The 13,648-nt window shown below is 43.5% G+C and overlaps 1 protein-coding gene across 1 annotated transcript in view; it reads left to right on the top strand.

Annotated features, from left to right (window-relative positions):
* The first annotated feature begins 29 nt into the window (after positions 1-29).
* Positions 30-13,648, top strand: part of HSPA4 (heat shock protein family A (Hsp70) member 4) — a 122,385-nt gene continuing 108,766 nt past the window's right edge. Inside the window, exon 1 of the mRNA XM_030211745.1 lies at positions 30-402. Within this exon, the coding sequence (XP_030067605.1) occupies positions 296-402 (107 nt within the window). The 5' untranslated portion in view covers positions 30-295. The remainder of the gene's footprint in view (positions 403-13,648) is intronic.

Genomic DNA, 13,648 nt, shown 5'->3' on the forward strand with positions numbered 1-13,648 from the left:
GAGACTATGATGTCCTCGAGCCCCCGCCCCTCTCTCTCTGCCCCTTGGTCCTGTCACAGAGGCTGCGAGATCTTTCGAGATTTGTGAGCAGTGTAGCGGCCGGTTTTTTGCTTTTGAGCCGCGGAGCGTGCCCGTGCGGTGTGGAGTCAGTTATTCTCGCCCCTTCGAGGAAGCGCCCGTTCTCTACAGTGCTGTCTGAATTCTCGCGTCCTGCTGGAGCTGGCCTTCGTGAGCGCCTCTGCCGTCTAACGGCATCTAGTCAGTCCGCCCCCGCCACCTTCCCAGCGCAGCGAATATGTCTGTGGTAGGCTTTGATGTCGGTTTCCAGAGCTGTTACGTCGCCGTGGCCCGGGCTGGAGGCATCGAGACCGTCGCCAACGAGTACAGCGACCGCAGCACACCGTGAGTGGAAGTTCTGTTCTCTACCAAGCCATGCTGTCCTGGGGCCTAATGTAGGCTGGGTCGCATGGTCACGTTATCCGTCTTCCTCTTCCTGCCGTTGTGAAGCAGCTGCCGGCACGTTTCTTGGATCTGTTTTCGCCGGCGGTGTGAGGGCCTCGGTTATATACTGTTCCCTGGCTCGTCGGGCTCTCTCCTCCCGGCTTCGGCCTGGGAGGAGTTGTATTTAAAATAGCGATTTTCGTCACTGTAGGGAAGTGGCCCTGAGAAACCCTGGCGCAACATCTCAAGCGTATCTCTGAGTAACCGCGCCAGAGATCCGCATAGACATGCGGCAGATTCATGGGCTATAATTACCATTCTGTTAACCTCCATTATTCTTTACCCCCTTTAACAAAACTTAACATACAGCAAGGTATTCTGATTCCATTTGAGTTACCATCTTATTTTCTGTGGTGCTGAAAAAGATGCAATATATTAGAACAACGCAAGGTTATTATAGTGGGTGTATCTTTAAAGAAAGATTTATTTGTTTAAGGAAAGCCATGCAAAAACATGGAGATTTGTTTAAAATTTCATATACTGCTTTAACGTTATCAGAATAAAGCGGTTCACAGATCTAATAATTTTAATCTTCTTCCCCTCCCAGTGTCTATCAAAGGGCCTGTTTAAATCCTTTAGGATTAGATCTGCCCTAATTCCTTTTGAAAGATAACTCCAGGTGAAGGCGCTAGCCAAAAAAAAAAGAAATGGAGCATAACCATTCCTGTGATTCTGGAGAGATGAGAGTAAATAATTTTTGTCTTGAACATATTACTTTTTTTTTCTTTAAAGTTTGTGTAAATTAGCAGGTACAGGCAAGATAAAATTATTGTTTTGGTAGTGTCTGTCATGCAGAACCTGGATTCTGCTAATTCTACATAGTGGGGACGAAACCTTTAGGACATGATGGTGCCCAATGAGGTTTGATTTGATAGGAGATGGCATCAGGTGACAAGCTAAAGCTGTCTATACCCAAGGAGGTTTGATTGCTTCCCTCACAGAAACCACCATCTTGATGCACTCAAAATACATTACTTTGAATAGCGGCAAGCTCTGCCTGCTGGTTTCAGGCAGAATAATGGGCCAAGCATGCTCCTGCCATCTCCTGTTAATTAAACCTCCTTGGTAGTGCTAGTGGCAGTAGCTTGTTTCCTTTTAGTTAACTCCAGGGCTTTGTATGGTAGTGGCTGTTGGAAATGTTAAATGATTCTATTCAGTGTAGTCGGTTCTTGATATTGTTACTAAACTGTTAGTATTTGTGCAAATGATAACTCAGCTAAAGTAATATAGTATTTTATTGTATTTGTAAGTTCCATTCTTTTTTTTTTAATTATCTACCTGTGTTGAATGTTTTAAATACCTTGTGCCATGCTTTGAGCATGGAATTTTGATAAGGTGATGACTAATCAATGTGGATTTAGAAATCTTTGCAGATGCCCCCCATACAGTATAGCAAAACCCCAAACACTTCACTAATAGAGGGGCCTATATGATATCGTTCTAAAATGGAATATACATATATAAAATTAGCTTTGTGGATTGTCACATCAGTTAACCTGTACCTCTCCGAATAGGTATTGATTAAGTTGTAAATGGATTTATTTACCCAGAAAAGGGACTGAGCGTCATATAGCTTTGTCTGTGGGATATGCTTTGCTTTTGGTAAACTGTTTGTTGATATGCTTGCTTGTGTTATCTTTCAGTTATTGTTTGGTGAGCCTTTCATAGCATGGTGACCTTTTTAAAAGCAATTTTTGTCATTAAACATTTTATCATGAACATTTTGTTTATACTGAATTTTGTCTAATATGTTAATACTAAGATGCAGACCGCAGTCCAGCAGCGAGAGGGATGCTATCCAGTCTTTTCCATTGAGTTCATATGTATGATGATCTCCCAGTTAATAAGTTATCCCCCAGATTCTGTATAGTGCGACTCAGTTGTGCACTCAAATCCGGTCGTATTCCAGACTTGTGCGCACATTTTAACATGCTAGTCAGCTCTGATAATTGCCAGTTAATTATTGGCATTAATTAGAATTTACGTGCAGAACTGTCTAAAAGTATTCTATAAAGTGATGTGCGGAAATTCTAAGCCCCATAGTTGAAAGGGGGCGAGGAATGGGTGGATTGTGGATGTTTCTCAAATCTATGCATGTTGTTACAGAATGCACCCAATCTGTGCCAAATTTAGCTGTTGGGATTTACACCAACTTGGTGTAACTGCCCGCGACAATTCCATCACGTTGACAGGCACTTGACATCCTATATAATAATTCTCACCTCCAACGTTCAGTCTCTGCCTGGGACCGTGGCTCCGTGGTCTGATTCCGGTAGTAGATCAGTGACGTCATCCGCAACACACAGCCTCTTCTATCGCTTCTGTTTCTGCTGTTCGTGTGGTCCCGCCCTTGAGGGCGGGACCACACGAACAGCTGAAACAGAAGCGATAGAAGAGGCTGTGTGAACCGGCGTCCCTACAGTGCAGGAGGTAAAAATGTGCGGGAGGTGGGGAGGGGGTCCTGAAACGACAGTGGAGGGAAGGGGGGGGCTCATGAACGACACGGGGGGGGGGATGGGTGTCCTTTCGCTTCTGTTTCACCTGTTCGTGTGGTCCCGCCCTTGAGGGCGGGACCACAGGAACAGCTGAAACAAGCAAAAGAAGAGGCTGTGTGAAGCGTGCGGGAGGTAAAAACGTGCAGGAGGAGGGGTCCTGAAATGACAGGAGAGGGGAGGGGGAAGGGGGTCATGAAACGACACGGGGGGGGATTCCTGGAAATCAACTGGAAGGGGAGGGGGGTCCTGGATCGGGGGATAGGGGGAGGGGGTCCTGGAACTCAGAGAGGGGGGAGAGGCGGAGTTGGAAGGGGAGAGGGGGGATGGGAAGAAGTGGCAGGGGGGGTCCTGGAACTCACATGTGAAGAAGTGGGGGGGGGGATTTCAGGTACTCAGACAGGGGTGGAAGGGGTTCAACAAACTCGGTCTCGCTGTGTCTCACATATGCACTCGCACACACTGTCATTCTGACACACACACTCTCTCACAGACACAGTCGCACCCAATCTCACACTCTCTCTGACACACACACACACTTGCACAGTCACTTTCTCTCTCACACACACACACTCTCTCAAACATACACACTACGAGGAAAACCTTGCTAGCGCCCGTTTCCTTAAAAGCTGAAACGGTCCTTTTTTACTAGTATTCTATAATATGTTCAGAAATTTAGGCTTATTCTATAAAGTACGCCTAAAGTTCAGTGTACTTTATGCCTAGGTGTATTTTTTTCTGTGTGGATTTTTCAGGTGGCATTTATAGAATCTAGCCCTATATGTGTGTGCTCAATGCAAAGCTATACGAAGTCCTTGCCTTAATTTTGTCTAACCATCAAATTATCTCAACTGACTTTCTTACATTTTGTTTCCATCATATATCTGCTCTTGTTCGCTCAGCTATATGGTAATCCGTATTGTAGAAAATGTTTAGCATCACATCTGTTACTTAAATGTTCTAATGCATGCTTATTAGGTGTATCATTAGTATTATGCTAATGTATTATCTCTGGTATTTGAATTCCAGTGCTGTTAAATGGTATATTTTTGACACTTTCACATAGTTCTATTATTGGGTTTCAATTTACTGTTTTCACGTTTACCTCATTTATTGTATTTATTTTTTTGTTATTTTACTATTATGCTGTTAACATTGTAAGTTTTATGTTAAACTGTACCTGCTGTACATTGCCTTGGGTGAATCTCTTCATAAAGGCAGTTAATAAATCCCAATAAATAAAGAACTCATTCTCAGAGAATGAGTCAGTTCTCTTGAGACTAGAGTAGCAGACTCGAAAGAGCTGAGGGAGTCAGAGGTACATAGAGACCTACAGGGACATTGTAGAGAAGTCTCTCGCCTCCAGTGTGGCAGCCCCTGCTGCCTTGGAAGATGGAGGTCTACTAAAAGGAGAGCATCACCCTGGTGAAGTAGGACTTAATCCTCTAACCAGGACCTGCCTACTAGGGGATGCAATATCATCTGGCATCAAGGATGTCGTCTCTTCCCAGGGCAGAAAGGTTAGGACAGCTGTTGTAGTTGGTGATTTCTATCATTAAGCATGTAGATAGCTGAGTGGTTGGTGGACATGAGGATTGCTTGGTCACAAGCTTGCCTGGTGCAAAGGTGTCGGACCGCATTCATTACCTATATAGGATTTTAGGTGGTGCAAGGAGGATTTGGCTGTCTTGGTACATGTGAGTACCAATGATGTGAAAATGTGGGAGGGAAGTTCTGGAAGCCAAATTTCAGCTCTGAGGTAGAAAGCTGAAATCCAGATCCTTCAGGGTAGCATTTTCAGAAATGCTCCCCATTTCACATGCAGGACCCAAGAGGCAGGCAGAGTTCCGAAGTCTCGCATGGTTGAGACAGTGGTGCAGGGATGAGAGATTTAGATTTTTTAGGAACTGGGCAACATTCTGGGAAAAAGAGCTTATTTCAAAAGGTTGGAACCAAGCTGCTAGCAACAACATATTTAAAAAGGAGAGAGAGCGCAGCTTTTAAACCAAAAAAGGGAAGGAGTCTGACAGTCGCCCATAAGCTTATGGTTCGGTGTGGAGTATTCTTGAAGGATACTGTAGAAACAGGATGTGTAGGGAATCCCAATAGAGATGTTTCAACAATAATGAAAGAAAGGCAGAAGTGTTTAAGTGGCGAGCAGAGTAAAGGATGCACATTATCCCTGTCAACTTTTAAGCAGCTTGTAGATGCAAGGAAAACATGAATTTTAAGTGTCTGTATACAAATGCCTATAAAATAAGATGTCGCGTTAGAGTAGGTAGCACTAAATGAAGAGTTCACCCTCCTTCCACCAGATCTCTAAGATGTCTATCAGTGGGACACTGTTAACAGGGTACACATTATATTGCAATGATAGTGGATCAATTTGGAGGGGGTTGTGCTATATGTTAGAGGGAATTGAGTCAAACAAAATTAATATTCTACATGAATGGATAGAAGTGTAGAATCTTTTATGGATAGAAATTCCATGTGTGAAGGGAAGGAGTATTCTGGTAGTGTTCTATTACTGTCTGCCAGCACAGAACGAACTGCTGGATGAAGAAATGTTTACAGAAATTAAGAAAGCTTGCAAATTTGGCAACAGTATAATAATGGGTGATTTGTTACCACAGTATTGACTGGATAAATGGCGGAGATCATTCCCTTTAAGTTGGAAATGAAGCTAAGGCTGAGTTATTTGAGATCCTAGAGTTTGATTCTCTTCCCAGAGATGCTGTGACAGGTGTGCTGCACAGATGAAGAATTCTGAGACTCCTCTCTGTAAGCTGCACCAAAGAAAATGGATTCTTTCCTTAGCATCCCTCCGGACCGGACCAGGATTGGACTGTTGGGTTGTGCCCGCCTACCAGCAGGTGGAGACTGAGAAAAAACTCTGACTCTAGAGAGCCAATAGGAGCCCTGGCCATGTGACCTTAGCCTCAGTATTTTCTCAGTCTCCCAGCAGGTAGGAAGTGAGCCCATTAGTCTCTCTCTCTCTTTTTCTCTATAAGATATTACAGATATATTTATAATACTTTTTCTGTGCCTGGAATCGTAATTAGAGGCTTGACAGGGTTTCTTTTCTTTCTTTGACAGCCTCTGGGGTGTTAAACTCGGGTGTCTCGAGTCCACCCCCCTTCCTCCCCATCTCCCTGGCTTAGCAGGGAAGGGCCGTCCCTTTCTCTGGAAAGGTGTACCGTCTTTGGGAGAGACAGCCACTTTTTAATAGGCAGCTGTTTTTTAAAGAATTAAATCAAGTAAAAGAAAATTAAAAAAATTAATTCAAATGAAAGGAATTTAAAGGAAGTAGTTTTTGCTTTCCCCAGTCTTATAACGAGCAGGTAGCTCTTCTGTCTTATTCTGTTTGAAGAGTCTTTATTTTCTTTTCTGGCGGAGCTATTTAAAAAAAAAAAAAATAAAAAAGTGAAAAGTCAGCGTCTGTGACTTTAATCGGCGGTTTTTTGTTATCTTCATTATTTTTCCTCTGCTATCCGGCGTTGTTAGCGGGCGGGGTAGTTGTAAAAAAAAAAAAAAAAAGAGAGAGAGAGGGCGCGAACTGTTAAGCGCTGTGCTCGCTCTTGGACAGGTCTGTATAGCTTGGGAGCTGTATTGACGGTTTCCTGTCGGGCCAGAGGCTAAACCATGTTTTTGTGCGGCATCGGAGGTTATCTGTTTTTCAACGGCACGGATTTCCTGCTTCTTCGTCGGTCTGGTCAGTGGTTTTCTCCCCCGAACTTTATTCTTCTCATTTTGGCACGCTTGGCCGCCATTGTTTGCCTGCAGCTGCAATTTCCCTTGACGCGGCAGCGTTTTCTGCTTTTACTGTGTTTGGCTGTTTGTGCAATGGAAAGGAGATATTGTTTCTCCGGTAGTTGGGGCAATTGGTAGTATATTTTCCCCGCAATTAATTTTGACATGTATTTTTCAAGCTATTAAAAAAAAAAAAAAAAAAAAAAAACCGAAATGTTACGATGCGAATGGCACTCATTTTGTTTTTCCCTCTGTTTTTTCTCTGTTGGGGACTTTTTGGTTGCTAGCAATGTTGTGAATTAAAGTGCAGCTCAGTTGGCGATTTCTTTGTTCTTGGCAAGACTCCGATTCAAAGTGCAGCTGAGTCGGGAATTCTCTGTTTTAGACAATGGGGCGAATTAAATTATATCTCAGCTCCAAAATAACCAATTTCCTATTCCTTTCCCTTGTGTGTGATGTTTGGAGGAAAGGTCTTTGCTATTGTCTAGCGCAGTTTTTATGGAGGTCCAGTGTGTGTCACTCTGTGTCTTTCTCATTTCCTGGTGAATAGGACTACATTGTCTAATAGTCAATTAATTAGTACTTTATAAATCTGGCCATAATATCTTAGTTCCTTTCAAGCATTTCCCTTTATGGCTATGATGTTATACAGTGTTTTAAGAACTTAACAAACATTTTCTATGGCATAGGCAATCTGGTTCAGGTGCCATTGTTTGGTACTTTACAATGCTGGACATAAGATCTTAATTCCTTTCAGGAAATTTTCCTCCGTGGCTATGTTCTTATACAGTGTTTTAAGATCTTAACAAACGTTCTCTAGAGCCTAGGCTATATGGTTCAGATGCCATGTGCAATGAAATACATTGTCTGATACTCAATTGTTGCGTACTTTGCAATTCTAGACATAAGGTCTTACTTCCTTTCAGCAATTTTCTTTCATGGCTATGCGTTCTCTTTGGCATAGCAGATGACAGCTGCATAGGCTACATGGTTCAGATGGTTCTCATATTCTAGGAGACTCAGTCCTGTCTACCGAGCACCCAGTTTTCTCAGATGCTTTAGAAGGCATGTTTTATTCACGTCTTCTCTACTTTCCAACTGTCTTGGAGTTTCTCATGTGTTATCTTAGTTTTCTTCTAGGACTTACAAGATATATGTCCACTTAGGGAGTAAAGTTATCAGGTCAATTTGCATTTTCTCCCACTTAAGGATAGTGGGAGGTCCTCACGCCATCTACTTGTATTTTTGTTTCCTCTATCTATGCAGCCTGGGCACATGGTAAACATTCTGGTTTTGTCCAGTATGACCATCCATAACATCTGCTATCCCTTTCTCTTCCTTACAGATTTTAGGGTCTTGTTTCAAGCTTTCTTGACGTCAGATACAGTCTTGTCTCCTGTGGCACAAATTCACCACCTTTTCCGTAATAGGTATTTTCCAAGTCTATTCTTTTTCATTTTCATTTTATTCTTCCTCTCTCCAGAGTTTTTTTCTCTTGGAAGGAGATTCACTCATTTTCTGTGCATTTTTTGCCATAAGGGCATAAGTGTTGCCATAATGGGAAAGGCCAAGAGTCCCCATCCTGTTTTCAGATGGGGTCAATCCAGATTACAAATACCACATTCATATCTTGTGAGTGTGCATCTGTTCATCTCTGTACATCTCAGTGAGGAAGGAGGCATGACATGATACGAGGTTTGGGGAGATCCGGTAAAATTAAAGGCCAGTGTGTCTCAGTCCACGCTCAACATATGGTGATCCTTTCATTTTCATTCTATATGTCCTCATTCCAGACCTTCCTTTCAATTGGAAGGGGATTCTTTCACTTCCTGTGCATTTTTGCTATTAGTATATGAGTATGGTCATACGGGGAAAGTCTAAGAGTCCATTAAGCCCAGCATCCTGTTCTCAGTTGTGGTCAATCCAGGTTGCAAGTACCACATTCATTTCTTATGGATGTGGGTCGGTACATCTTAGTACATCTCAGTATAGGAGGAGTAATGTCCGTGATACGAGGATGATAAGGTCCTCATTACCAGTTTTCTTGCCCTGCTCTTCGGTCTCGTGTCGGCTCCGCGCACTTTTTTCTTAAGTTATGGTCGTATTAGCAGCGGCGCTCATGAAACTACGTCTCGTCGTTTCATCCTTTCCATAGATGTCTGGTTCATTTCAGACAGTCTTATTGGCAGAGTTGTCAGGTCAAGCAACGGGTGGTGCATTTCGGGCACACCCTAGGTTATGGGGTGCATGTAGCCAGGTCTCTCATTTGAGCTCTCGTGTGATCTCATTAGATTTCATAGCATGTTTCTATTTTTTCTCTCTTTGTTTAGTCAAGTTGGCGCAGACTGTTTTTGTCTTCTCTACAAGCGTCCCACTTTCTGTTTCTCTGGATGTTCTTGGGCCTTCGGCCATTACCTTGCTCTATTTTGCAGAGTAAATTTTACTTTCTAGCTCCCAAGAAGGAATTTTTCTTCATTCGCTTTGGAGTCTCGGTAGTCTTTTTTGGGCAGCTTTTCACTCTGTCAATTTCGTGACCATTGAAAAAAAAAAAAAAAAAAGAGTTCTCAGTGGATAGTACCTTAAGGGGAGGTCCCAGTTCTACAACTATTTCTTTTCGCTCTGACCTTCCATGTGCCTCGCTTACTCTCTTGCTAAAAAGACTTGTCAGCGGCAGAGATAGATGCCCTCTCGTATCCAGATATTTATCTCTGATGGAATCCCTCCGCTCAGTTGGCCTCTGTATTCTCACTAGTGGTCTGGTGGTTGAGATTGAGCATTCTTCCTGCAGGTATGCCGGGAGCATATACACAGTGACCAGTTTTTTGATGGCTGCATCTGTGAAAATATATATGTATATTTATAGTTCTACTACATAAGTACATATGTAATTCCACACTGGGAAAAGCTCAAAGGTCCTATTGAGCCCACCTTTCTGTCCACGGCCAATCCAGACCATGAGCACCTGGCTAGATTCCTAAACGTACAAACATTCTATACATGTTGTTCCTGGAACTGTGTAGTGTTTTATGGACTTCTATATGTTTCTAACAGATGAAAGGTACTAACAAGTGTCTACTGTTGATTTATTCCCGTTTTCACTAATTGGGGTCTACGACAAGAGTCTCAGGTGATTGGCTTGCAGAGGCAACAGCTACAGATGATTCTTTCTCTCTCAGTTGAATTGCGCTCTGAGATATGTTTTTTTTTTCATGTTGGGTAACTGCAGCGGCTGTCAGTTTATTTGGACCTTCAGTCTAGTTTGCAGCAAGGATTTAGGTACCTTCTTCTTCTGCATAGTATTTAACTGCATTCTTGTTTTTACCTGTTAGCTTCTAGTGATCAGGTACTTTTTCACTGACAGGCTTTACATACTTCCAATCTGTTGCTAGGTCAGCAATAGTCTACAATATCTGGAGTATTGTACTTCAGGATTTCGGTTTCCACTTTCTCAGCTGAGGTAGATTCATTGCAGTTTTTTGTTGCCAGGCGGCTCTGCTTCTACCTTTGTCATCCTTCTTTCAGTTGTTTTTTCTCGAGTCTCTATGTCCTTTGCGCTGCGGTAGGGGACAATATATAGCGGCCACTTGGTAGGGGACAATGTTCAGCGTCGCTTGGACTTTTCAGCTTCAGCTTTTTTGCTTTGTAGTCATTCTATTTAGTTTATTGGCGGTTCTTGGATCGTCAAGCTTTGGCTTCGTATTCATCCTAGTTTGGGTGTCTTCAGGGACTCTACCACATTCTCAATGTCTGTCCCTCCCGTAAGATTACTGCTTTGGTACTTCCCAACAGTCCAATCCTGGTCCGGTCCGGAGGGATGCTAAGGAAGGAGAAATTAGATCTTGCCTGCTAATTTGCTTTCCTTTAGTCCCTCCGGACTGGACCAGGCCCCTCCCATATTCTATCAACTCTTTAGATTCTTTTATTAAGTTTGGAAGTGTATTCGTTCCTTTACCACACGTGGAATGTTTAAAAAACAAAAACAAACAAAAAAAAAAAGACTTTGCGTGGTCCATACCACTTCTCTGGTGGTTGCAGGTGAGTTCAGTTGCTGGAATATATATAAAGCCTTAAATATGTCATACCACTTCTCTGCCGAGAGTTGCTGGTGAGCTCAGTTGCTGGAATATATATATATAAAACCTTAATGGGTCATACCACTTCTTTGAGAGTTGCTGGTGAGCTCAGTTGATGGAATATATATGAAACCTTAAGTGGGTCATACCACTTCTTTGGTGAAAGTTGCTGGTGAGCTCAGTTGATGGAATATATATGAAACCTTAAGTGAGTCATACCACTTCTCTGGTGAGAGTTACTGGTGAGCTCTAATATGAATGGGCCATGCCACTTCTCTGGTGAGAGTTGCTGGTGAGCTCTAATATGAATGGGCCATGCCACTTCTCTGGTGAGAGTTGCTGGCGAGCTCTAATATGAATGGGCCATGCCACTTCTCTGGTGAGAGTTGCTGGCGAGCTCTAATACAAATGGGCCATACCACTTCTCTGGTGAGAGTTGCTGGTGAGCTCTAGTACTCGGTTTTGCCGAGGAATTTGTGGCTGCTAGGATTCCATACGGCACAGAAGTTCTTTCTTTCTTTCCTGCTTTGTTATTCAAATACTGAGGCTAAGGTCACATGGCCAGGGCTCCTATTGGCTCTCTAGAGTCAGAGTTTTTTCTCAGTCTCCACCTGCTGGTAGGCGGGCACAACCCAACAGTCCAATCCTGGTCCGGAGGGACTAAAGGAAAGCAAATTAGCAGGTAAGATCTAATTTCTCCATGTTTTGAATCTAGAAGGCTCCTGGATTCGAGAAGTTTCAGTTGCCATACCATTCCTTGGTGGTGGAATCCGCTCTCAAGAGCCAGGAGTTCCAGGTATCGTGCCTTGGCGCTCCCAGGAAGAGAGGCTTGAACCCTAGATTCCTTTTGGAGGAAGGTTTATCAGGCCTCAATTCTAGTCTGTTACATCCATGACTACCATAGTGGGGATGGGACGACTTTCCTATGAAGAGAGGCTGAGAAGGCTAGGGCTTTTTAGCTTGGAGAAGAGACGGCTGAGGGGAGATATGATAGAAGTGTATAAAATAATGAGTGGAATGGATCGGGTGGATGTGAAGCGACTGTTCACGCTATCCAAAAATACTAGGACTAGAGGGCATGAGTTGAAGCTACAGTGTGGTAAATTTAAAACGAATCGGAGAAAATTTTTCTTCACCCAACGTGTAATTAGACTCTGGAATTCGTTGCCGGAGAACGTGGTACGGGCGGTTAGCTTGACGGAGTTTAAAAAGGGGTTAGATAGATTCCTAAAGGACAAGTCCATAGACCGCTATTAAATGGACTTGGAAAAATTCCGCATTTTTAGGTATAACTTGTCTGGAATGTTTTTACGTTTGGGGAGCGTGCCAGGTGCCCTTGACCTGGATTGGCCACTGTCGGTGACAGGATGCTGGGCTAGATGGACCTTTGGTCTTTCCCAGTATGGCACTACTTATGTACTTATGTACTTATGTACCAGCTCTATATGAGCATTTATTTGCAGTCTTTGTTCCACAGTGCACTAGAGGTTGCAGACACTATTTCTCAGCAGCCTGTTCCTGTGGAATAGTGTCTGCAACATCTAGTGGATACAATATTTTTTGACATTACATCCAGACTCTCTCATGGCTATGTCCCCCTAACCTTGAACCTATGGTTCAGGAAAGGTTAGCACAGAGCTTGCCGGAGAGACAATCTTTTTGAGTACAAGGTGAAAGAGGTTGCTGACCTCATCAAAAACACACTAATACCATTCAGTCCTTTTTCCGGTGGTCTCCTTCTGAGTACTCCTCTACTAGGATGTTTTCTGATGGGCTTCAAGCACCTATTACGCTAAAAGGCACAGGTTTACTACTTCTGCCCATCTCCAGCAGCAGCCCTTGTCCCAACACCCTCGGGCCTGCCAGCCCCATCTACAGAAGTCACAGCCTGTTCCCCAGCCAAAACGAGAGCAAGCTGTTCAATGGCTCCAGAGGAGTATAGCTGCAGTCAAAGTATCCGTTCTGGTTGATGTACCGGTAGGGAAAACACTGACTGGTGGGTGCTCCAGATATTCCAAGTGAGATAGATACTCTTTGCAACAAACACCTCCAAATTGCCCACCATGAACATCTCTTGTCGCTGCTCGGCACAAGCGGATACTTGCAGCGGAACTTTGCTCTTCTCCAGGCCCACGCGGTCGAACCTGTTCCACCAAGACAGGAGGAACAGGGATTCTATGCCAGGTACTTCTTTTGCTACAAAGAAAACTGAAGGAATTTGTCCCATCCTAGACCTAAGGGCCCCGAGCGAATAGTTGGTCAAAGAAGTTTAGGATGGTTTCCCTGGACACTCTTCTCCCCATGGAAGAAAGGCAGCAGAGGGGGGAGGTATGATAGAGGCATTTAAATGCCTATGTGGCATAAATGCGCAGGAGGCGAGTCTTTCAATTGAAAGGAATCTCTGGATGAAAGGTAAAAGGGGATAGACTCAGGTAACCTGAAGAAATAATTCTTCACATAAAGGTTGGTGAATTTGTGAAATAGCCTTCTGGTGGAAGTGATAGAGGCAAAAAAAAACAACAACAGTATTTGAATTCAAGAGAGCTTTGGACAAGTACATAGGGTCTCTAAGGGAGTGATAGGAGAGTAGATGGCATGGATAGGCATACTGGGTAGGCCATATGATCTTAATCTGCCTACATTTTTCTATGTTTCTATGATTCAGAAAAACAATTGTCTGCGCTCTGGACAGTCATTGGAAGCATCGCTTTCAGTACTGCATTCTCTTGGCCTCTCATTTACACCCAGGGTCTTCACCAAATGTCTTGGCAGTAGTCACAGCATCGCAGTCAGACTCCCTGGGAGTACATGTGTTTCCCTACCTGGACGATT

Source organism: Microcaecilia unicolor, chromosome 8, assembly GCF_901765095.1.
Source record: "Microcaecilia unicolor chromosome 8, aMicUni1.1, whole genome shotgun sequence".
NCBI classification, from domain to species: Eukaryota; Metazoa; Chordata; class Amphibia; order Gymnophiona; family Siphonopidae; genus Microcaecilia; species Microcaecilia unicolor.